This window comes from Lissotriton helveticus, chromosome 5_1 (assembly GCF_964261635.1).
Source record: "Lissotriton helveticus chromosome 5_1, aLisHel1.1, whole genome shotgun sequence".
Classification (NCBI taxonomy): Eukaryota; Metazoa; Chordata; class Amphibia; order Caudata; family Salamandridae; genus Lissotriton; species Lissotriton helveticus.
In genome coordinates this window covers 839,701,453-839,726,229 of record NC_136065.1, presented here as the reverse complement: position 1 = coordinate 839,726,229, position 24,777 = coordinate 839,701,453, and the positions used below count along the sequence as shown (strand labels likewise).

The 24,777-nt window shown below is 46.5% G+C and overlaps 1 protein-coding gene across 1 annotated transcript in view; it reads right to left on the bottom strand.

Moving 5' to 3' along the window:
• LOC144754946 (E3 ubiquitin-protein ligase TRIM11-like) overlaps positions 1 to 21,400 on the bottom strand; it is a 73,729-nt gene extending 52,329 nt beyond the window's left edge. The window contains exons 1-3 of the mRNA XM_078643302.1: positions 20,555 to 21,400; positions 10,860 to 10,955; positions 1,256 to 1,486 (exon numbers count right to left, since the gene is read on the bottom strand). Coding sequence (XP_078499428.1) covers positions 1,256 to 1,486; positions 10,860 to 10,955; positions 20,555 to 20,959 — 732 coding nt within the window. The 5' untranslated portion in view covers positions 20,960 to 21,400. The remainder of the gene's footprint in view (positions 1 to 1,255; positions 1,487 to 10,859; positions 10,956 to 20,554) is intronic.
• Between the last annotated feature and the right edge of the window lie 3,377 nt (positions 21,401 to 24,777).

Here is a 24,777-nt window from a genome sequence, read left to right as displayed (position 1 = left end):
GCACCTTCATCTCGACCACGACCCTGGTCTCAACGACGATGTCTTCTGGCGCCGCCACCGAGCCGCTGCTTGCACCACGACCTGAGGGCACCGCACGCCGTACCGCTGCACTTCGCACCGCAGCACCCGACGCCTGTCAGCGCCAGCGCTCCTGATTCCATCAGAGAGGAGCTCGACCTGCAACGCGAGTGACTTCAAGGGCCCCATCGCCCTGCGTTTCTCACAGATACTGTTGGCTGGTCTTCCCGACACTGCAGCTGGCGCGCGACCTCACGACCAGCCAGAACTGTTGAATTTGTTGTTCACAATGCCGTGATAGCCCCAGACGGAGCTATCGACATCAAGGAACTGTGTTTGAAACTTTTTTTGATAATGGCAGATTTTTAAGTATAGTATTGTGGATTTTTATCATATTTGGTCTTGTCTTAAAGTATATAAAAATATTTTCTAAACTGGTGTGGTTTCCTTTTGTAGTGCATACACGATATTACTGTTGGTTATGTGCAAACGCTTTACACACTGCCTCTAGGATAAGCCTAGCTGCTCGTGCCAAGCTACCAAGGGGGTGACCAGGGGTTATTTTAGGAGTGGAACTCCCTTATCCTGACTAGAGTGGTGGTTTCTGCCTCGCTTTGGTGCAAGTCTCAGCTAGCCAGAAATCCCATTTCTAACAGCTTTCCATTACTGATTCTAAATTCCTAGTAATATAGCTGTTCACCCTAACAAGAGGTTCAGTGCATGCAAACCTAAGTGGCCACCTGCATCAGGAGAAAAGTATCCACATTAGAACACAAATGTTTTCAAACTTAGAAAAGAAGGAATGTGGTTTCTTTCCAATTCTCTCAGGTGTTGTCACTCATTAAGCTCTCCATTTCTATATAACTTTTAACACTTTTTGCTCCTTGGTCTTTATATATTATATACACTCACTGGAATTGCTTGGTGTTTTGCATTCTCCCAATAGATAAAATACATAAATAATGTGTAAATAGATGGGTTATTAACTTGTAGATCACACTGTAAACGGTCACTGTACATTTCACAGTTAGTATATTGAGTTGGGCTCACAGCATCAAGTGGGACAATGTTACTTATACATGTCTGTATATTGTTTGCGGCTGTCAGAGTGCATAGGGCCACTGTGCATTGACCCAGCCAGGAGATCATATGTGTTCCACTCATACATTTAATAATGCACACAAAATATGAATATTTCACTTCCTTCTTCTGTTTCATTTCCCCAGCAGTATCTCACCTTCAGGAGTTCCCACGCTGGCGCCTCAGACTTCTTTTCTATCTCCGTTATCAGGGCCTTGAGAGCGGTGATTTGATTGGACAGTTTGGTGATATTTGCATTTTCTATCATGGTCATTTTCTTTTCCATCTCCTCTAGACTTCTGTGCAGTGCTTGCTCATTTTCTTTCAGAAGCTGCAGCAGCTTTTCAAATTCAGATTCAATTTTATTCTTCTCAGATCGTAGCTTGTTCTATCAGAAGCAAAGAAAAGCGGTTTAGATATTAAAAAGCTTTCTACAAGCCATCCGGAGTCCAGGAGGACGGTGGAGAGGTAGATAGTTCCTTAAAAAAAAAAAAATAAGACCACTAATGTGCTTTTCCTAATTTCTCCTGTCTTTTATCCTTCTCACACTCCTGCCCACCCCCTTCCCTCAGACATCTCATGAACTGTAGAGAGGTCAGAATTTGTGAAGCTGCAGAGACGCTCGATCCATGGAGCGAGTGCAAGGAAGAGAACCCACCGCAGGCAGAGACAGTAAAAGACCCAGAGACAGGCTGACGGGAGAGACTGGCTGAAGTCAAATGATGATGTAAAAGAAGGGGGGCCAGGAAGATACATCCCTTGGGAGGGAAGACACAAGATTTACGGAGTGCGGGCTGCCCCAGTCCTGCCACCACAATGGATGTGTTCACCCAGAAGGAGACGCTGAGAGGGTGTCCTACAATGGCCCTCATTCAGAGTGATGGAGAATCACTAATGTGGGAATTTCACATTCAAAATCATAAACAAAGTATGTGCATTCTGTTACAAAATGCAGAATTACCAGACAAATCAATGTTTCTGAAGGTAATTCATCAATTTCTGTAAAAGAGGAGTGAGGAGATTGATTCGACATCTTGTCCTATCCTAAGATATGAGGCTGTGAATTATCAGGTGAGGTATGTCACACTGTAGATTAGAACAGGAGCCTATGTGTTATCAGGTGAGGTATGTCACACCGTGGTTTAGAGCAGAAGCTTGTGTGTTATCAGGTGAGGTACGTCACTCTGGGGCTTGAATTAGGAGCCTGTGTTTTATCAGGTGAGGTATGTCACACTGTGACTTGAATCAGGAGCCTGTGTGTTATCAGGTGAGGTACGAAAAGAACAATTGATGGACAGAATGCAGAACTATGTCATACATTCACCCCAGTACAGAGATCTGGGCCTAAATCCATCGTTTTTTTACTCACCATGCCATTCCAGTTTGGACGCAGCCATATGCAAATCAGCCTTGAACCTGCCCCCAATGGGAACAGTCCAGCCCAAACTGCCAGGCCAGGTCCTCCCTGGACAGGAAACAAGCATCCTAGGACCGGTTTCAGGCTTTCAGCCATCATCAGCCAGGACTTAGGCTTAGCAGTTCAGGCTGGACTGTTCCCATAAGGAACAGGGACAAGACTGATTTGCATATGGCTGGGTCCAAACTGGGGTGGTGTGGTGAGCAAAAGAATGATGGATTAAACCCAGATCCTTGTGACTGGGGGTGAATGTTTGCATTGTCCAGAATTCCGTCCATCAACTGTTTCTTTTGCATATGACGCCCTAAGTAAGGGTATGCCCAGACGTGGGTCCCGTGCTCACTACACCACTGGATTCAAGCTAGCCTGACTCTTCCTATAAGGAACAAGGTCAAGACTGATTTGCATATGGCTGGGTCCAAACTGGGGTGGAGTGGTGAGCAAGAGAATGATGGATTAAACCCAGACCCTTGTGACTGGGGGTGAATGTTTGCATTATCCAGCATTCCGTCCATCAATTGTTTATTTTTTTAATCAGGTGCGGTACATCACACTGCGGCTTAGAGCAGGAGCCAGTGTGTTATCACGTGAGGCACGCCTCGTCCCAGTAGGAATAGGAGGGGTTCAGCAGTGGAGAGCGGTGCGTTTCTCATGCATCACCAAAAATGACTGGAGTCAAACATTTTGTGGAGTCGGGTATGTCTCCACTGCTGGTAGGGGGTTGTGCTACTGTACGTGTCACTAGTTTACAGGTAGACGGTTGTGCTCCTGTGATGTGACACCAGTCCTGGTAGTGTTGTGCTCTTGTATTATGTCATTAGTCCCAGCAGAGGGTTGCACCTCTTAGCTCTCTCCTTGGTAGAGGGTTGTGTCCTTGTATCACCAGTGTTAATAAGGAATGTGTTCCTGTGTTATGCAAAACTGTAATGTTATAGCTCCCTGAAGCCCAGAACAGTACATGTTTGGTGACCTGCAGTGGTGTTCCAAGCGTGCCCTCATAACCGAGAAGACACTACTTCCATGTCCTGAGTTAGCCACTTAAAGTAGTGGTGGCAACGTACCAGGTTTAGTGGAACATTAGTTATGACCATACCTCTTTCCTGTGTCGGATGAAAGTACAGTCTACTGTGCTGCTTTGGTGTGAGCCCCAGACCCTTGCACTAACCTTCTGTGTGCATGCCCAGTACATGTAGGTACGGTGGATGTGCAGGACACGTGTGTTAATAGTTTCAAGTTTATTTTATTTGCATAGTTTGTTAAAACCATTGCAACACAAAAATATTTCATTACAAACCCATAAAATCTCAATAATTATAAAAAGGTAACAAATTCAATTAAAAAGACTGTACATTAAAAGTTCGGATATAGGCAGACACTTGATCAGGCAGGTTATATCCAGAAATGCATATCGCAATTATTTACACCACGGTAATTCTTGGATATAATACTTTGTTTATAAATACATAAGTACATTTTAAAAGTTAGCTTTCAGTCAATGTTTTTAATTTCCGGCAATTTCTCAGTGCATGCTGTCAAAGATTTTACCAAGGCGCAGTTTAGTTGGGGATCACTTGGAGCAAGGCATGCCAGAACTGCTTGCCTCCTAGTTCGAATTCCCCGCTGGTTGAATTTTGCTTTTAATATTTGTTGCCGTTCTTGCGAGAGTTGTTTGCAGGAGCATAATAGATGCAACAGGTCTTCCGATGCTAACCCGCATAGGCGGCATCTAGGGACCGCCTTCTCCTTCAGCCAGGGTGGAGAATGCCGAGTGCCAGGTAACAAGCCAAGTCTAAACTTCATAAACCTAATTTTTGTATGTTTGGCGTAACCCGTGTTAAAGTACTTCTGGGCTGCTTGCTCACAGTATGTATTCAGAGTCATCCAGCCGTGAGACCTTTCAGCAAGTGAAGCTTTATCCTCCAGCCACGATAGGTATTTGACTGATTTCCAGGTGAATTTCTAGAGTACACCGGAGCTAGTGGGAGTTTCCCACAGCTGGGTCAGTCCCAGTTTGTTTAGTCCTTCTTTGGGATATTCCGCTGCAGGTGAGGTAATATGTCTGCTTATCTCTTTCCACAGCTGTGCGTTTAATGACCCTGGAGCGCCTCTTCGTATTTTGTCCGACGTTATGATATATGCCCCATGTCTCCCAAGTGATTGCTTGTGGATACCAAACTCAAGCCTTATTTGCGAGAGGGAGGTATATTTGGGCAGTCCGAATATAATCCTAAACGTGTTTGTAACTGTGGAGTCCAGTATTTTGGCGTCTCTTCCTTTCTGGGCTTCACTTCCATAAGTTCTTGCTGGCAATAACTTTGCACGAATCACCTCGACTATAGGCAGAATCGACGGGCCAGTTAATTTGGAATTCAACGTTTTTAGAGAGATTGCCAGAGTGATACCTTTGCACCTGATGCTGTTTCTTTGTGCAGGGAATTGACCTCCTTTGTCGATCTTTACACCCAGGTATTTGTATTCCGTGGTACTCTCTATTCGGGTATTACTCCAGTACCAAGTTGAGGACTTTTCCCTTTTTTTGCTCACGGTGATGGTTTTAGTTTTGTCGAGGTTTATAGTTAGGCCATTTTCCTTTGAGTAATCATGAGTTGCATTTATAAGATGTTGAAGGCCTACTCTCGTTTTACTGATCAAGACTATATCGTCTGCATATAGGAGACACAGTACCAAGATCTCTCCCAGTTTTGGAGCGTGCGAGTTACAGGCGTTTAATCTCGGTACAAGGTCAGCTACAAACAGGTTGAAAAGTGTGGGGGCCAGAACACAGCCTTGCTTAAGCTCTTTGTCCATTGGAATGCGTCTCGACAAGTGTGTTCCGTCGCCCAGGTTAATCTGGACCCAGGTGTTAGTATGCAGGCTTATCAGGAGGTTTAGAAGGGGTTGGGGGAGCCCCCAGTTTAAAGTTTGGACCACAATCTGTTGCGTTTTACATGGTCGAAGGCTGCTTTATAATCAATGAAGCATAAATGCAGGGAGCTCCCAGTCGTTTCCCCTCGGTCGAAAAGCAATGCCATCGTTATTATATTTGTGGTCGTCCCCACATTCTTTGCAAAACCGGTCTGATTCAGGAGGATGATGGATTTTGCTTCTGCCCAGGCCTTTAGTTCTTCCAGGAGCGTTCCCGCAAATAATTTTGCCTCCTTATCCTGTAATGCCACTAGCCGATAGTTCTGAGGCTCTGACCTATCCCCTGCCTTATGGTTTGGTGCAATGATAGATCCCCTCCATGACTCTGGCAGAATATTTGTCATCCTGATTTCCCAAAACAGTGGTTCTAATGCTTCAGCCCAGAATGTTGGCTCTTGCTTATAGAGCACAGGCGGTATGCCGTTTGGGCCAAGGGTCCCTTCCCTCCTTCCCTTGCCTATTTATGATCATAGTTCGATTAGTTAAAGTATCGGCAGTTAAGCTATCATTATCAGTTTTGCTTTGTATGATCTGGTTAATTCCTGCATGTGCAGCGCTGATGAAAGCATCATGGGAAGTACCCGAGGAGTGTTCCCCTTTTATTCCTGACTCCATAGCTTCATGGAAGTGAGACCCGAGATATTTTGACCAGACTGCCTCAGAAATGTTAGAGGTAGTTCCCTGGTTATTTAGATGAACAAAGTTGTTTATGGTTCTCCAAAAACGTGCGCTGTTGTTTTTCTTTATATCAGCGTGTAGTTTCGCCCACATGGCATTCTCTTGGTCCCTTTTTGCATCCTTTTTTAGTTTTTTTAACTGAGCCTTTTGCTTTTGCAGTGAATTTAGTAGTGTTACATCTTGAGGGTTCCACCGTAGCGGTCTCAATATGCGGTAGATAACTCTCTTGATATGCTTTATTTCTTTCAGCGCAAGTTGAGATAACGATTTCACACCACCGGTTCTTTGTTGGGTTTTTGGCTTGATGATCGTAGAGTAGGCTGCCATGGTTTCGGTGAAGCTTTCCCACTTTTTTACTTCATCTAATCCGGCTCTCAGTTCAAAATGCTCCTTAGCAACTCCCACCCTTCTGCAATGTGTCTCTGGCCCGAAATTGATTCTCTTAAGATTAATAGTATAGTCTGCTCCTTGGGTGGTCCGGCAGTGCTCGAACATTTGGACTGTTGTTCTAAGCTCAATTTCTTGTGGCCGGTGATCACTATCCCCTTTGTCCCCTAAACGAAATAGGGTAATGTACTGGAACAGATCAAGGGAGACAAAAGTGTAATCCAGAATAGTATTATTCCTGGATGAGCAGTATGTTGCTACAGGGGGATTGTCTCCTCTTAATCTACCGTTTAGTGCTCTTAAATGTAAGTGTTCCAATTCTTCCAAAGCCGACAGTCCTGCTTTTGTTTGCTTGCTAGAAGGTGGCTCCCCTTGCGTTGGAATGTTCCAGATTGTGATTTGTATCGACATTTCGGCGTCCGCAGGGGACCCCATTAGATTTAGGTTTAGATCACCTGTAAGAATGAGCTCCGCTGATGGTCCTTCTGTAATATATTTTTCTACCAACTTGCACACTTCTTTTATTAATTTACCTTTTCGCTTTGGTTGGATATAGACGTTGATTATTGTGATGTTAAGGTCCGTTGCTAGTATTGAGCCCGAGCAGTGTAAGTTTAAAGCAAGACCTGCAAATGAAGAAGAGCCTAGATCCTGGACATTGAGATTAATTCCACATGCAACATACATGGCCAAGCCCCCCTGTAGATGGCCGTATTTTGCCTCAGCCAGTGCACTTGTGTAGAAGCGCAGACATCCTTGCAAGTGTGGGGATTCGCTCAGCCAGGTCTCTTGTAGAGCCACGATGTCGAAGGCCCTGATATAATCAATGAAATCCGCATCCAACAGTTTGCTTGCCAGGCCATTCACATTCCAGGAACATATCCGTAGAGACCCACTTATGACTGATCTTTCTCTTTTCCCTCTAAGTCGTCAATCTGTTCCCCTGTTGTTTATTGTCCTTGAGCTCCATCTTATGTCGGTGTCCCATTTTGGTATTGTTGTGGGGACTTGATTACTTTCACATTCTGCCAGGAAGACTTCTCCATTTGTTTTACTTTGCCCCCTGGCTCCTTTCAGTACCGAGGTGATGAGCCTACCATCGGGTGCCGGGTTTCCAGCTGTATGATTTGGCCTCAGCAGGTCGGGATATCCTGGCTTGATGTGTGGCATAATGGTTATCCCCCAGTTCTTAAAAGTATCCCTTTCTTGATATATTCTTTGTGCGATAGTAGGTGAACTCCATAAAGCACATGTTTTTTCCCCAGACTCGGCATCCTTGCCTTTGATAAATTCTATCGAGACTAGGTCAGTTGACGTGATTTCAGACAGGGTTGGTATGTGAGATAGTAAGCGAAGAATGTTGCAGCGATTCATAATGTCAAATCTGCCCTTAGAAATGTATTCTGGTGTGAACAGCAATGCTGTCGTATCCTGCCAATTTATACCATTGGTTTCGGTTTCTTGCATATTTGATTGTGCGGCAGCATGTATCTGGTGTACTCCTGTTTTTCTATGAGTCCCGGCTGCTCCCATCATTTGATTGTAATTTCCGCCTTCCGGCAGTTGGCTCGGGGACTCTCTCTGATGTTGTTCCATGCTGATGTGGTTATGCTCTGCAAGTGCTTCAAGATGTTGTCCCTGGCGGTGATCTATGTTTATGAAGGTAGAAATTGGTAAGTCTGTCGTGACCTTGCTTCGGGATAGGCAAATGCTAATGTTCTTTGTTTCCCTATGGTCCATGACCTGGTTGGTGTTGAGGTCCGTCTTTGTGATCACAAGGTCTGTGCGTATTGTGCCCTGATTGCCTGAATTCACGTTGCTCCCCGCCGTGACAGGACTGTTGATGTTTGTATTTAACACAGTTTCTGGAGGCATCCCCTCCTGGTTATGGGCTTGCAACTGATTTATCCTCGTATTTCCTGTTTTAGTATTTTTGCTGCATATTATATAACTGTTCCTTTCCGATGATAGCTGTGCAAATTCGGCCTCCGTGGCATCTCCTGATAGTTCCGTCCCTCTAGGTTCTGTATACGTCGAATACTATTTAGAAATAGACTCAATTATGGAAGCCTGAGCTCTTATTAACATGACATGATTCATGGATGTAATAAACTATATGATTGCTTATTCTACATGGTTCCCCAGTGTGGTGGCACCACTACAGACAACAGGTAATAACGCCAACTTAGAAGCGATGTTGTTCACTTACAAAAAAATATCTTGGAAGAATAAGCAGAGAGGATTCTTCCTGTCTACGCAACTTTAACAGAACCCTATCCGAATAGGAGTCATCTATAACTGACCCAGCAGACTTAACAATAGTTTGTCAATTTGAAGGCGGCAACCATTTGAGAATTTTTCTCGCATCATTATTATCTGTACTCCTACCACTAGGTGAAAGATATATGATTTTGTATGGTCCTGAAGAAAGTGGTTAACATCAGACATATTCCACCGAAACGCGGGTCGACCTTACTGTATGCACCCAACCCACAACACGGTCATGGAGATTCACAATATCTATGTCCCCTTCTGACCAGGATGTGTATGTGCTTTTGGGGGTGTATGTTAGTTTTATTGGTGTGATTGAGTGCGAATGTGATTCTGTTTACGTGATTAGTGTATGATATTATTAAAGGGGTCCAGTGAAGAGCACTAAATTGAATTTGTATATAAAGATATGAAATTGTTGGTCTATGTAGAAAATGTATTAAAAAGCAAAACTTGTGACAAAAAGATTTTTATGAATATGTATGTTTTTCTAGATTCCATTTTTTCCCCTGTTTTAATACTATCAATGTAAATGAATACAGATACCAACTAAAATGAATAAATAAAAAGTTTGAATAATAAGATGATGTTGTATCCATGATGTTTCACAAAATGTATATATAACCCATTAAGATTCATTCTACAAGGTAAAGAAATAGAGGTCTAGAGGGAGGTATATTATTTATTGTGTTCGACGATGTATGTACCATACCGTAGCATTATTACACAGCTAAAACCTTTTTTTAGGAAAGGCCTTACACCAGGCTTTCTTAGTCTGATGGATGGATAAATAACTCCAAATTTATTAAGAGGTTTTATATTGCACTGGCCAGACCCGAGGGTATCGGAGCGCTTTACAACAGATTTGAAGCAGAAATCACATAAAAAGGCAAAGGTAAGCGTAAGTGTTCGAAAGACCGAGTGTGCTGTGCGTCAGTGAGGTAGGGAGGTCCTAAGATAGCCTTGATGCTTGCACAGTGTCTTGGGCTAAACCTCCTTCCAGGAGGAGGGAACGAGGAGGGGGTAGGGGAGCGGGGATGAGGTAGGTGGTGGCGGAACATTGACAAGGGGCGGTAACGTGCATACATACACACATCCACAGAGATACCCACTCATACAGACACACACGTTAATTTGCAGACTCCCACACAAACCTTGTACAAACTCACAGATGGATATCTTCAGTCGATGCTTGCACAGACTCAGAAGCACATTCATACATATATACTCACACACAAACCTTGTACAAACTCACAGATGGATATCTTCAGTCCATGCATGCACACACTCATAGAGACACACATTAATACATATATACTCACACACAAATGCATATAAAATCTCACTGATGTATAACTCCAGACTTATGCATTCACGTCACAAACTCACAGATGCACACATGTATTTGCACACTCACAAATAACACCAGACCTTGTGATATACAAGCCCACAGGCAGGCATTCACTTATGTAGGTACAAACTTACAGCCAATACATCCAGACTAAAGCATACACAACCCTCAAACATGCATGTATATAGATAAGGACATGTATTTGTATACTCTGTGGCTCAAAATTTTATATATGAATATGGAGATACACACAAGCAGTAATCTATGCCCAAAAAACAGACAGATATAGGGACTCGCAGACATGCATGTACTCCCAAAGATAACTCCAGGTCCATCCATATATGAACACATACTTAGACACGTATACCTAAGCGTGAACATGCACACACAGATATGCACACACACACCTGCTGGTACGTACTCCCAGCCAGATAATGCCACCCCACTGCACACATACTCTAACACGCACGATGTGAGTATGCAAGTACTACCTAAGGTCAGAAGAGTAATACTTGATTTTATGTTTTTGTAGGACGCGTCCTTGGACGATTTCAGCCCCAATATCCAGGTGCAATGACTCCGGTCAGAATATTTATTTGGTGGGGCCCACGACCCAGTCTGTAGTGTGACTCATCAGTCTCTGTGTGTCTTGAACTTTAAGAGACCACACAAAGACATGGGCACAGACATATACAGAGACACAGATACACCGCACTCACTGCAGCTACTCACCCTCAGGCTTTTATATTGTTCCTCTTCCTTGAGTCTGGACTCCAGGAAATATCCCTCCTGTTTCTTCAGGACAAGCAGCCACTCTTGAAGTTTCACCTGTAGGGATGAGAGTGCAAGAAATAAGAGTAGATCTGTAGAGTGTGGTCTTAATTACAAAAAAAAAGTAACTACAGTACCTGCCACACGTGCCCAGACTGTACGTACCAGTCATGCATTAGTATTGTTACACCAGCCGCACTAACAGGATTGTGAGCACCAACCCCAAGTATCACAGACAATGATGTCCCTTTTTTGTACCGGTTCTTGCCAAGAAGGATCAGAATCTCTGGTCCATGGGAACAAGCTTCATCGCTGGCACTTACTGCGACTTGATATTGGGCACAGTTTATGCCCAAAGCATGGAAACAGATAGACTTTGCACTAAAGAAGAAACATTGTCCTAGAAACATTATCAAACATTCAAAACAACACAGAACCAAGTGAAAATATCAAAGCTAACAAGTTTTCTAAGTGCAATAACCGTGTATGGAGCCCTGAGACAGCCACACTCCAAGTAGACGACCACACCCTCCTCCTCAACTGGCACCAGTTCATGCAAATAGGTTCTACAAGATCACCAACATTCCCCGTCTCCTGCAGAGTACCCCAGGGCTCCTTCCTTTCTCTCTTCATCTTTAACCTCTACAAGGGATCTCTGATCCATCCTTACAGACAGCAGCATCAAGATCCATCAATATGGAGATGATGCTCAACTCTACCTTAAATATCCTCACCCAATGACATCCTCATATCTGCCCTGATCTCATCCAGTCTTGGATGTCACCTAATGTATTAAAGTTAAACCCCACAAAGACTGAACTGTTCTTGTATGACACCAGCTCAGAGCAGCCACAGACTTAAGCCTGGGTCTCCAACGTAAACCTATCGGTCTTTACTTCACCCTCGACACCGACCTCTCATTCAAGCAACACACTGAAAGAATGACAAAGAATGACAAGAAAGCTTGATTCCAATGTCCTCTCTTGAAGAGGTTGTGTCTCCTGGAAGATGACTTCAGAAAAAAAGTACAGGGCCTCTCCTATCGGGCAGAGACATGGCGCTGGACAACGGTCGCCCAAACATCACCCTAGCACCCCTGAAAGGCAGCACACATGAAGCGGCGTAGCTCATCAAGGGCTTGAAGAAATTATATCACCTCTACATTAAAAGACCTACACTAGAGCCGATAACATGGGAAAGATGGGGACCGTGTGTTAACAATGCGGCTGAACAAGCAGAGATTGTGCATATGTTTTACTCATGTCCTCAACACGCCCCCCGATCTGAAAGGACGGGGCATAGATCGAAAGAAGAACGTCACTAGGTCCTCTTCTCCAATGGCTGGCTACAGTTTAGGAGGCCAGCCAATGGAGAATAGGGGCGGGGCTTAACCTCGCTACTCCAAATCATTAAATCTCGCCAGCGAGACTGCGCATGTGCGCAGCCTACGCTAGCCGAGACCTAAAAAAAAAAGACCTATACTAGCTGTTCCTTCCAGCCCAGGTCATCTTTATGGTCAGCGCATCGCATAAAGCGCTCAACAACAAGACTCCAGCTCACCTGGAAAACAAACTATACATGTTCAAGGAACGACATCAGACCCGGAGCGGGGATATCACCGGACTCAAGACAAAAAATTTTAAGAATTAAAACCCAGAAGGCAAGCCATCTCCGTTTATGCTCCCAGGATCTGGAACAGCTTCACTTTCGATATCGCATCAACTTCGACCCTCCCCCAAGTTAGGAAAATGCTGAAGACCCATCTCTTTAAGGAGCACTATCCCTGAACCGACAGCCAACCCTAGACCTTCCGCCAACAACTGCAACTTCCCAGGGCCAGCCACTCGGTTTGCGCTTTATAGCCAGGCTGTAAGTACTGCCCATATATACTAAGACTGTCAGTACCAGTAACAGATATCCAGATTTTAAATTATGGCCACACATATCCATATTGTTCTTAAATATGTTACATCTAGACCATCTCGGCTGATTAACCATATTAAGACCTTGACCTATACAGAACAGACCACCAAAGAAATGATCACAGTCTGTGACAGAAAACAGACACAGGAAGAGTGCAGGCCCCAACCCCAGGCAGGGTCTGTGACAGAAAACACACACAGGAATAATGCAGGCCCCAACCCCAGACAGGGTCTGTGACAGAGAACAAACACAGGAAGAGTGCAGGCCCCAAACCCAGACTGGGTCTGGGACAGAGAACAGACACAGGAAGAGTGCAGGCCGCAACCCCAGGCAGGGTCAGTGACAGAAAACAGGCACAGGAAGAGTGCAGGCCCCAACCCCAGGCAGGGTCTGTGACAGAACACAGACACAGGAAGAGTGCTGGCCCCAACCTGAGACACAGGAAGAGTGCTGGACCCAACCCCAGGCAGGGTCTGTGACAGAAAACCAACACAAGAAGAGTGCAGGCCCCAACCCCAAGCAGGGTCTTTGACAAAAAACCGACACAGGAAGAGTGCAGGCCCCAACCCCAGGCAGGGTCTGTGACAGAAAACAGACACAGGAAGAGTGCAGGCCCCAATCCCAGGCAGGGTTTGTGATAGAAAACAGACACAGGAAGAATACAGGCCCCAAACCCAGGCAGGGTCTGTGACAGAACACAGACACAGGAAAAGTGCAGGCCCCAACCCCAGGCAGGGTCTGTGACAGAAAACAGACACAGGAAGAGTGCAGGCCCCAACCCCAGGCAGGGTCTGTGACAGAAAAAAACACAGGAAGAATGCAGGCCCCAACCCCAGGCAGGGTCAATGACAGAACATAGACACAGGAAGAGTGCAGGCACCAACCCCAGGCAGGGTCTGTGACAGAAGATAGACACAGGAAGAGTGCAGGCACCAACCCCAGGCAGGGTCTGTGACAGAAAACCGACACAGGAAGAGTGTAGGACCCCGAGCAACGAGGAAGGACCTCTACTGAAGAGAACGCTGAAGACCAGAGGAGGGAATGATGGCCGTCTCCTTTCTACAGGAGGCACTGGAACCCCAGGACCGAAGAAGGACCTCTACTGAAGTGAACGTTGAAGACCAGAGACGGGAATAATGGCCGTCTCCCTTCTACAGGAGGCGCTAGAACCTCGGGACCGAGGAAGGACCTCTACTGAAGAGAACACTGAAGACCAGAGGAGGGAATGATGGCCGTCTCCCTTCTACAGGAGGCACTGGAACCCCAGGACCGAAGAAGGACCTCTACTGAAGTGAACGCTGAAGACCAGAGACGGGAAAGATGGCCGTCTCCCTTCTACAGGATGCGCTAGACCCCCAGGACCGAAGAAGGACCTCTACTGAAGTGAACGCTGAAGACCAGAGGAGGGAATGATGGCCGTCTCCCTTCTACAGGAGGCACTGGAACCCCAGGACCGAAGAAGGACCTCGACTGAAGTCAACGTTGAAGACCAGAGACGGGAATAATGGTCGTCTCCCTTCTACAGGAGGCGCTAGACCCTCGGGACCGAGGAAGGACCTCTACTGAAGAGAACACTGAAGACCAGAGGAGGGAATGATGGCCGTCTCCCTTCTACAGGAGGCACTGGAACCCCAGGACCGAAGAAGGACCTCTACTGAAGTGAACGCTGAAGACCAGAGACGGGAAAGATGGCCGTCTCCCTTCTACAGGAGGCGCTGCACCCTGAGGAAGGACCTCTACTGAAGAGAACGCTGAAGACCAGAGGCGGGAATGAATGTCCTCTCCCATCTACAGGAGGCGCTGGACCCCCAGGACCGAGGAAGGACCTCTACTGAAGAGAACGCTGAAGACCAGAGACGGGAATGATGGCCGCTTCCCTTCTGAAGGAGGCGCTAGACCCCAAGGGCAGAGGAAGGACCTCTACTGAAGAGAACGCTGAAGACCAGAGATGGGAATGATGGCAGTTTCCCTTCTACAGAAGGCGCTGGACCCCCAGGGCAGAGGAAGGACCTCTGTTGCTTCGGAGGAAGGACCCGGTGGTGGACTGCCTACGAGGAGAGGACTTTTCCTCATCGCCCAGTCCAGTGCTCAGCAACTTGGCGTGGGGAGGTCGAAGACTCTGAGCTTCCCCAGACCGGGAGCCTGTGATCGTAGCCACGCCCGACAGTCAGTTATCCTGTGAGGGGTACCCAAAGCCAGCGAGCTTCAAGCAGCCAAAGCTACAGGAGATCTTCACTCTGTGCCCAGTGACGATGCAAGTCTCCCGTGCCTGGACCACTGGCGTAGCTAGGGGGGGGGGGCGGTCCGCCCGAGGCGGCACAATTCTGGGGGCAGCTGCGGGACACTGGTGGCCCATTGCTGTGGCCTTTATAATTTATTTGGGGACACTCACTGACATTACAGTAGTGTCAGAGTCCCCAAATAAATAATAAAGGCCCCCGCAACGGGTCACTAGTGCCGAGCACACGGCCGCAGACGAGAGAGATGTTTAACTGGAGTCCACTCAATTTGCACTAAATGTGCCCGCACATGCTCAGACATTTCTTTCCGGGTTACTGCAAAAATGTCGTCTTTCCTTTTGCTTGCTCAAGATGTTTAAAATAATTATTTGAGTTTAAATGTTGAAGAACTGACCTTGATTGGAAAGACTTCCAGCCTTGTAGAAAAACTTTCAAAACCTGTCAGAGGTAAAGGTAAGTATACTTTGTAAAGCGCACAGTTACTCCATCTCGGAGTGTCCTGGCGCTGTATACCGCTGGGGAACCCGTCCTGGCTTTCCCTGTGAGATGGTCCCTCCTGGGCACCTCCAAGGTGAAGCCAGGCATCCTCGGCGCTGATGGGGCCGTTGTGGAGATTAAGCAAGCTATTGCCCAGAGTTGCAGAGTGGGACCCATGGTTAGCGTAGGCACCTCGGCGAGAATTATCGAGTTCGCGTACATTGACCCAAGACCCTGCCGCGTCGGGAATTAAACCCTGGTCCCGGGCCGATCTCTGCTTCAGGGTCTGCCGCTTCTAACCAGTGAGCCACACTTCTCCTAGGGGTTCTGAAAACACGCCCAAGCTTGCCCTAACAGATATTGCCCAGCCTGGACACTAACCAAAAACTGTACTGACAGCAACATTAATATTCAGCTCTGTTTGCTCAAGATATGTAATTGCCTTTTAGAAAAGTGTCAAATCATTGAATGTTTACGTAATACATTACATTGAATCCTAAAAAACGAAGCAGGCATTTTTTTAAAAATGTAAGTGGCTACGACGTCAGCACCAAAAATGAGCCCTATTCTCGACTCTGCAGCTTTTACCCATATGCATTCAGTGCCAAAGCGAGTGTTATTGATTGCAAAATGTCTCTAATATTGGCGATTCAAATATCATAAGTTTTTTCTTTATGCAGAGTTTACATCGTTATATAAATTCATTGGTTTAATGGCTATAGATAAAAAATAATCAGTCGACTTTATTTTCAAGGATTTTAAAAAAGGTAATTCCAAGCAAATTCTGGCCATGGAAAAATGAACCGTAATGTGCAGTCAAATAAAACCAGTGCCCATAGTAAAAGAGAGTTCCTCTGTTTGCCAGTTCCATGCATGAGTAGTACACCAATGATGAAATGTGTCCCTCACTCCTGATGTCACCGATTGTGCCCTGCAGAACTAAGCTTGACCGAATTGTATTTTGTGTGTTTAATAAAGCACGAGCGTAGAGACGCAAAAGAACGTTGTATGGAGACAATAGAGAGGAACACAGTAGAAAGGTGAATTTGCAGGATTAGCAATGTAAATTGGGGTTTGCATTATTAAGAAAGGGAGGTATGAGGTAATTCCCAGCCTTTGGCATGTAAGCATACACTTGTCCGTTTCTTCTGCATTTCCTTCCTATCTTTTTAAATAAAAGACTACATGTCACTTTTTGGTCACTTCAGAGCACTACACTGAGACATTATGTTAAGAGACAATAGTGCTCATCTTCTTAGTCTTCTAAAGGTATGGCAGCTTCATTCAAGCCACACATCTTTTTTATACCTGGCACCAAGCTGTGGCATTTCCTCCTGTTCAGTTTAAGGCACTCCCTGAACATTCTGAACATTTTGCTTTTCACAAAGCTCACGCTGGTTCATTTTTATTTATATTACTTTCAATTAGTTGTTTTGGCATCCATTTTTAGGTTGAGCCTGCAACATGTGCAAGACTACGGTTTAAAATAAGGGCCTGGAGCCATTGCTTACCATTTGTTGGCTTCAGTTTCACCCTTCTTTTCTGTCTCCTAATTGGGCAGCGCAGACCAAGCATCACTTCCATTCCTTTCTGTGGAGCATGGACCAACCACAGATTGATTCAACCTAATTAGTGCCCAACTGCTGGTTACACTGTGATAATTCACTGGCGTAGCTGGGGGGGGGGCATTGTCTACTGGGTCCCTGGATCCTCCAAGTGGCAAACCATCCATCAATCAAATCAGATGCTACAGAGCATCACTCAGTGGACTCCAGGCCACTCTCTGTCTCAAGTGGGACGCAGCCCAGGATGTGAGCCCTCAAGAGCACGGATCTCTCGGTCTTCACAGCTGCAGTGCCTAATTAAAATTACAAGTTAGTCGACACAGTCAGCTGACTAGTCGGGTACAATGAGTATTGGGCAAGCCTCAGGCTAATCCATACAGTCATGTCACATAGCTCACAGCCAGCAGCCAGGGAGATGTAGTGCTCTCAACCAAATTATTAACATGAAGTGGTTATTGTTGGTGTGCCACCTTCTGGCTCCAGCCCCGCAGTCGGCAGCACAGATGAGCTCTCAGCTCAGCTGCCTAAGTATAGTACGTTTTAAGAGTCTAGCTGTCAGCACACAGAGTCAGTACTACCCGCTGACTGACTACACAGCAGCACCACCGGGCTGCATTGATTGGGCAAGTCTCAGGCTAAGGCACTACAGTGCAGCAAGTGCTGTAATATTTCAAAAAGTACGTCTTCACGTGGCTCGGCCCTGAACTACACAGTGTGTGACCTGAGTCCAGACAGAATGAGACTCTCGCTAGCTCACTGTGTGTGCCTGCAGAGAACTTCAGTGTACCACAGAAGGGCAGGCAGCCAATACAGAGTGCGCGCTAAATTTATAAAGCAGTTTTAATAACAATCAGTGACATGATTAGGGCGCTCTCACACTCAGTCTCACTTACTTATATTTGCAGCAAGGTGGAGGGTGCGCCAGCCCGGACATTTCGGTTTTTGGGGCACCTACAGCCCTGGCAGTGGAGTGGCCGCAACGAAGCATCCCACGGCAAACACGGTGCTCGGTCTTGATTCTAGAGATTCAGGCTCACCAACCAGCAGCAGCTGCACACAGTCAGTGCTGTGACTGCTGCTCCAGGCTCCAGCAGCCGCCATGGTCCTTGGGTTGGCTCCTAATTTACAAATGAGCACATCACGTTTGTGCAGGTCCCCATTGCTTTAATGGGGGGACCATGATGTATGGTCATTTAATGTCAGCTGTATATGATGGATCCCTGAACAGTGTCATGTATGTGCATGTTTGCATTGTGCTGAGGGGATTACCAGGTAATCGTTCACGCAGCTCTCTGATGGATGTCACATGGGGTTTTTCTGAGTCCCCAGATAGATCATGCAGTCTGTGTCTTCTCTTTTGTACTGCCAGTCACCGGGGTATTCAAATGTGTAGCCTTGGACCGTGTCATGTATGTGCATGTAACTTGCATGATCGAGGTAACTATTAGTGGCGATAATACATGTCTCTCGGACCTCTTTCAAGTGCTCGCCTTCCTTTTTCCCCCATCACCCATCCCCCCCAGGGGCGGCAATCTGAGGGATAGCCCCTGGCGCCACAAGCTCTAGCTACGCCTCTGGCCTGGACCCTGTACTTCACTTTGTGTCTGGTGAACCCTGCATTGCTGGGGAGTCATCTGCGCCAAAGCCCTCGTGACCCTGTGAGCGTCACAGTGCATGGCTGCAGCTGTTCTCTGCACCTTCAGTTGTGCCTGATGACCATCTGAGCTCCTGTGCTACACCCTGCATTGCTGCACCTCTTCTGCTGTGTTCCACGATCACCTGAGCTCCTGTGCTACACCCTGCATTGCTGCACCTCTTCTGCTGTGTTCCATGATCATCTGAGCTCCTGTGCTGCACCCTGCATTGCTGCACCTCTTCTGCTGTGTTCCATGATCATATGAGCTCCTGTGCTGCACCCTGCATTACTGCGCCTCTTCTGCTGTGTCAAGGAGCATGTGCACCCGTGTGTCACACCCTGCATTGCTGCACATCTTTTTTTTTGTAGAGTTTTATATAGCGCGAACTTGACCCGAATCGGGTATCAAAGCGCTTTACATAGCACCAGTTACGTCACATGAGGACACACATTCATTTTTGTTAGGCACGGGGAGATTAAGTGATTTGCCCAGAATCACAGGATGTTGGGCGTCGTTACTGATACTCAAACCCAGATACCCAGGTCCGTTTTCGAGCGCCCTAGCAGTTAGGCCAACTCCTTTGTGTCTGATGCCCATGTGAGCCCGTGTGCCACACCCTGCATTGCTGCACCTCTTCTGCTGTGTTCACGATCATGTGAGCCCGTGTGTCACACACTGTATTGTCTCATCAAGTCTTCTGACACCGGCAACTCACACTGCAGTGCCACATGGAATCCTTTGAATTAAGTGGAAGGTCCCAAAACACACACACACACGCCTCTGATCCTCTGCAGCTGCCGTGGCTCGCATTATACGGCCCATAATCTCAGCGCTCTGACAGACACACTTTGTGCTCTTTTGCAGCTTCTTATAAAGCCCTCATGGAGTGTATTCACTTACAATCCCTAAACACCAACAAACATACCTTATATTTTTCAGCAGCCTTCTCGAAGGACACTTAACACCCCTAAATATACATTGTATCCTCTTAAAGACTTGACAAGTTAATTCAATTCTGAATCGTGATCGTCCACAGACACGCGTTGTGCTCCTCTGCAGCTTCTTCCTCTGCAGAATGTACAGAATGCCTTCACTTGTGAATCTTGAACACCCACACATATACCTTGTACTCCTCTGCAGCTTCTTTCTCTGTGGAACTTACAGTGTGTCTTCACTTGTGACTCGTGAACACCCACATCCACTCCTGAAGCGCCAGGATACCCGTAGGGTACAGTATGCGCTATATAAGATCTAAAATCAATCACTCACTCCTTGCACAGCTTTCCCTTTGGGGTCCACGGGTGCCGTGTCATCCATAAACATCCACAGACACACCTTGTTCTCTTCAGCAGCCTCCCAAAGGCATACACAGGGAGGGTGACCAGATGACTCTATGCCACCGGGACACAACTTGTTCATTTCTGTACTTCTGATTTAACATAAGAGTGGATTCTGGGAGTTGTAGTCTTGGTTCATTTTACTTGACCCTATTGCTTCAACACACCAGATAAAAATGATATGTAAAAGCAAAATCCAGGAATGGAAATGTGTTGTCCCAGTGACATGGAGCCATCTGGCCACCCTATAAAAAGAGTGACTTGTGATCTCTGAACACACACACAGACAGCGTGTGCTCTCCGGCTGCCCTTGGTGTGGCTCTCCAAGCGACTCTGTGATCCCTGAACATCCACAGACGTACCTTGTAATCTTTACTTGTAGTTCCAAAACACCCACACACACCGTGTGCTCCTCTGCAGGGGCTTCAATGGGGCTCAAAGAGGGACTCTGAGATCCCTTAAGGCCCACAGACATACCTTGTGCTCCTCTGCAGCCTCCTCTATAGGACTTGCTGAGTGAGTTTTATGCTCCTTGGACTCCCGGCAGACCCAGCATATCATCCTCTGATCCTCTGCACAGAACAGCAGCTGTGCCTGGTTATGTGTCTCGCACAGATTCTCCTCTGGGGGCAGATGAAGCTGTTTTAACATTTCCACCATGTTTCCCAGCTGTCTGTTGGGTCGGAGGTTTTTCCCAGAAGATATTTCCCTGCACTCAGGACAGGGGAAGTTTCCATCTCTTCCCTCCCAGCTCTGGGTGATGCAGGAGCGGCAGAAGTTGTGTCCACAATCAATAATCATCACCGGATCAGTAAAATAGTCCAGACAGATGGAACAAGTGGCCTCTTCCTGGAGGTTCCCGAGCTGAGCTGCTGCCGCCATGATTCAGAAATGCAGGAAGTGAAGGTAAGTTTCAGTTTCTCTCTCTTTATGAAGTGGGTGTGTCTGTCCCTCTCTGTGTGGAGTGGGTGTGTCTGTGCGCCTGTCCCTCTCTGTGTGGAGTTGGTGTGTCTGTGCGTCTGTCCCTCTCTGTGTGCAGTGGGTGTGTCTGTACGTCTGTCCCTCTCTGTGTGCAGTGGGTGTGTCTGTGCGTCTGTCTCTCTGTGTGTGCAGGGGGTGTGTCTGTGCGTCTGTCTCTCTCTGTGTGCAGTGGGTGTGTCTGTCTCTCTGTGTGTGCAGTGGGTGTGTCTGTGCGTCTGTCTCTCTCTGTGTGCAGTGGGTGTGTCTGTGCGTCTGTCTCTCTGTGTGTGCAGTGGGTGTGTCTGTGCGTCTGTCCCTCTCTTTGTGCAGTGGGTGTGTCTGTGCCTCTGTCCCTCTCCATGTGTAGTGGTGGTGTCTGTGCGTCTGCCCCTCTCTGGCTGCGCCGGGACTTCCGGGTTCATGTTACAGTCCCAGAGCAGAGAACTGACTCCTCTGCTGCCTGTGCTCTGACTCGAGGTTTCCCTCCTTTCTCTGCTAAAATACCAGCACTTCGGTTTTGTACTTAGATTCTGAGAGTGTCAGGAGCGCTCACTCAAATATGGATTGGTATAAAATCCTCCAAGTTATTTTTAACTTGTCAATTCTGCGATCTGCGTTCTCTTTTGCACCTCTAATATCTCTAACTTTCACCAATGCGAGACCCTGTGCATAGCAAATGCTTGTTTATCTGTAGGCACAGTTTAATTTTGTACATGTGGCATAGCCCTAATTATGGGCACAGTTCAACTTGTGCAAAATCCCTTAATTCCCTTGGCTTTGATCAAAAAAACATTTGTACAAAAACAATTCTATATTTCATTCGGAAAAGTATTTGTAAATATTTTACTGGTTATAACTGCACATATTTTACTATGAACACCACAGAATGTCCCTTCTATTCACAATTTACATTGCTCATATTAGTTACTTTTGTACTAAAAAAGGACCTGTTCATTAAAGGTCAGAGGTCTAAACCTAATAGTGACTACAATAACAAGCATTGGCATAGCCAATAGTTCTCGCCTTTGGGACCTTATAAGTATTTAGTTATGCAGCACAATATCCTTGGTGCAACAACATCAACTGTTGCATGGCTAAACATTTATACGGTCCCAAAGGCGAGACCTATTGGCTATGCCAATGCTTGTATATTTCTAGCGATGGTTTAGCCTAGCATGCAAATGTCAGTAAGTAAGCTTTATTTCGATACAGTACATATCCTAAAAGCAATACAAAGCATCAAATAAAACAATACAATTTACATAATATAAAATACCTTCAGGTTTGATAATAAAAGCAATAAAAGCAATAAGAGCGAGATGCGCAAATAAGGGTAGCATTAACATTTGAACACCCATACGGAATATAGTTCATCAAGGGGCACTTTACTGAAGCAGCAGCTTCCTTGAGGTTCTTATACGCCAGGCCCAACCTAAAAATTTTGCCATACAACATGCAAAAAATGGGCGGGCATCTGAGCATAGTATGCGTAGGGCTTCTGAGTGTGATCTTGTTCCTAGGCTCCTACACAATGGTTTTAGCCATTTCGATCTAGGTGCTGCATAAGCCTTACACTCAAACAGTAAGTGGGCGATGGACTCAACCCTTGAAGCACAGAACGGGCAATGTGGAAGCGTTTGAAGTGGAGGTTTCCAGGTAGAGGTAAACGAGCCTAGGGGGAGCACACCCACTCTAAATTTAAAATACAGTGATCTGTCTCCAGAATTATGAATCAGGTCCAGATAGGGTTCCCTATAGGGGATCTCTTTGACCAACAAGAACTTGGCGACAGATTTGCAATGGTTGGAATTGTGTATTCTCTTATTGTGTACCCATAGCCAATACACCCTCTTCAGGAACTGCTTGGGGGGTGCGGTTTTGTTGACCCAGGCGTCACCCAAATCCAGCTCATAAAGCAGGCGTTTGACTTCCCTAAACCAGGGTATCTTACTGCAACCTGGAAGCGACAGAAGGTCTTTTAGGGCGTCAGCGTAGCTACACAATTCGGGGACGTTCCAGATCCGGGACCAGAGAAGCAAAGGTCGTAAATTAGCTTGCTCACAGATTGGGCGAGTGCCTGTATCTAACAGTAGTGGGATTGTAGGAGTACTATGGGGCAACCTCATCAAATCCTTGTGGAAATTATTTTCAAGGTGGGCCAGGGTATCAACTTTCTGTAAGCCCCACAGTTCAGCCCCATACAGGGCGGCACTCACAACCCGCGCTCTGTAGATATCTATCAATGCCCCGATTGGTTTTAAGGATGAGGCTCGCTGTTCCTTAAGCAAGGCTCCTGTGGCCCTTTTGTGAGTCAGGAATACCTTTTGGTGGTGTGCCTTCCAGCTCATGGTATCACAGAGCCGTATTCCGAGGTAATCAAATTCCCTGACTCTTTCAAGGGGGATAGAGTCTAAGGCAGGAGGGGTAACGGATTTCTTAGGAGGGTTAAGGACAAGGAATTTAGTCTTGCCTATATTTATTGCCAATCCCCTAGAGTCACAAAAAGATTTAAAACTTGTGAGCAATTTCTGAATGCCGGCAGGTGTTTTGGATATCAGAAGGGTGTCGTCCGCAAACAGGAGAGTTGGAACTTTTCTGCCCGCCAGGGTGGGTGCATCTGCTGGATGTTCCAAGAGATGCTCCACCACTCCGTTTACATAAAGAGAAAACAGAGTGGGGGCAAGCACACACCCCTGGCGGACACCCCTGTCTACTGGGATACGAGATGTTTTTTCTCCCTGGACACCCCATCTGATCTGGGCGAAATTGTCTTCGTGGAATTTTCTGAGCAAAAGCAGCAAGTAGGGTGGTAGGCCTAGTCCATCGAGGACATTCCAAAGTAGTGCCCGTGGGACCAGGTCGAAGGCAGTACGCAAGTCTATAAAGACTAGGTACAAACTGCCCCCTCCCAGTACCACCACCTTCCAATATATCATTAGGAGACGGAATGTCTGCTCGATGGTGCCTGTCCCTGATCTGAATCCTGCCTGAAAATCAGACAGAATTTTTCCCTCGTCAACCCACTGCAGAATCCTACCCAGAACCACCTTGCCTGCCACCTTTTGGGTTGAATCCAGCAAACTGATGGGACGGTAGTTGGCTGGATCGTCCCTGCTGCCTTTCTTAAATATTGGCACAACTTCAGCGCCCCTCCAAGAGTCAGGAAAGGAGCCTCCCATCAAGACCTCGTTTAGCAGTGAAGCAATTAATCTGCTCCATACTGCTGGATGGGACTTCAAAAGGTCGCCTGGGATTCCATCGGGGCCCGGTGCCTTGTTAGAAGCAATACCACCAATTGCCCTTTCAACTTCCTGGTTAGTGAAGGGGTCAACGATGACAGGGGAGAAGACTGTTGGGCTGTTCAAGAGGCCCGGGCCCGGGCATGCAAGGGATATCCCCTGAGTCTCAGAGTATAGTTTGGAAAAGTGAGCAAACCAAACGTCACCGGGAATGTTGCAGGTTATCTGCTGGTCAATGGGCTTGTCCCTTGCTCTTAAAAGATCCCAAAAACCCTTCGAGTCCTTCCTTTTACTTGCCTCAGTTAACTCACACCAAAAATAATATTCATAATTCTCCTTGGCCTCAGTCACCGTTTTTTTATAGAATTTCCTTGCGGATTTGATAATGACTGGATCCCTATTCTTTACTGCAGTGATGAGATCCCCCCTAGCAGCTCTACATTTGGCGGAATACCATTTAGCTCTAGCTTTGTTGGCACCATTAGCTACAGACCTGGCCTT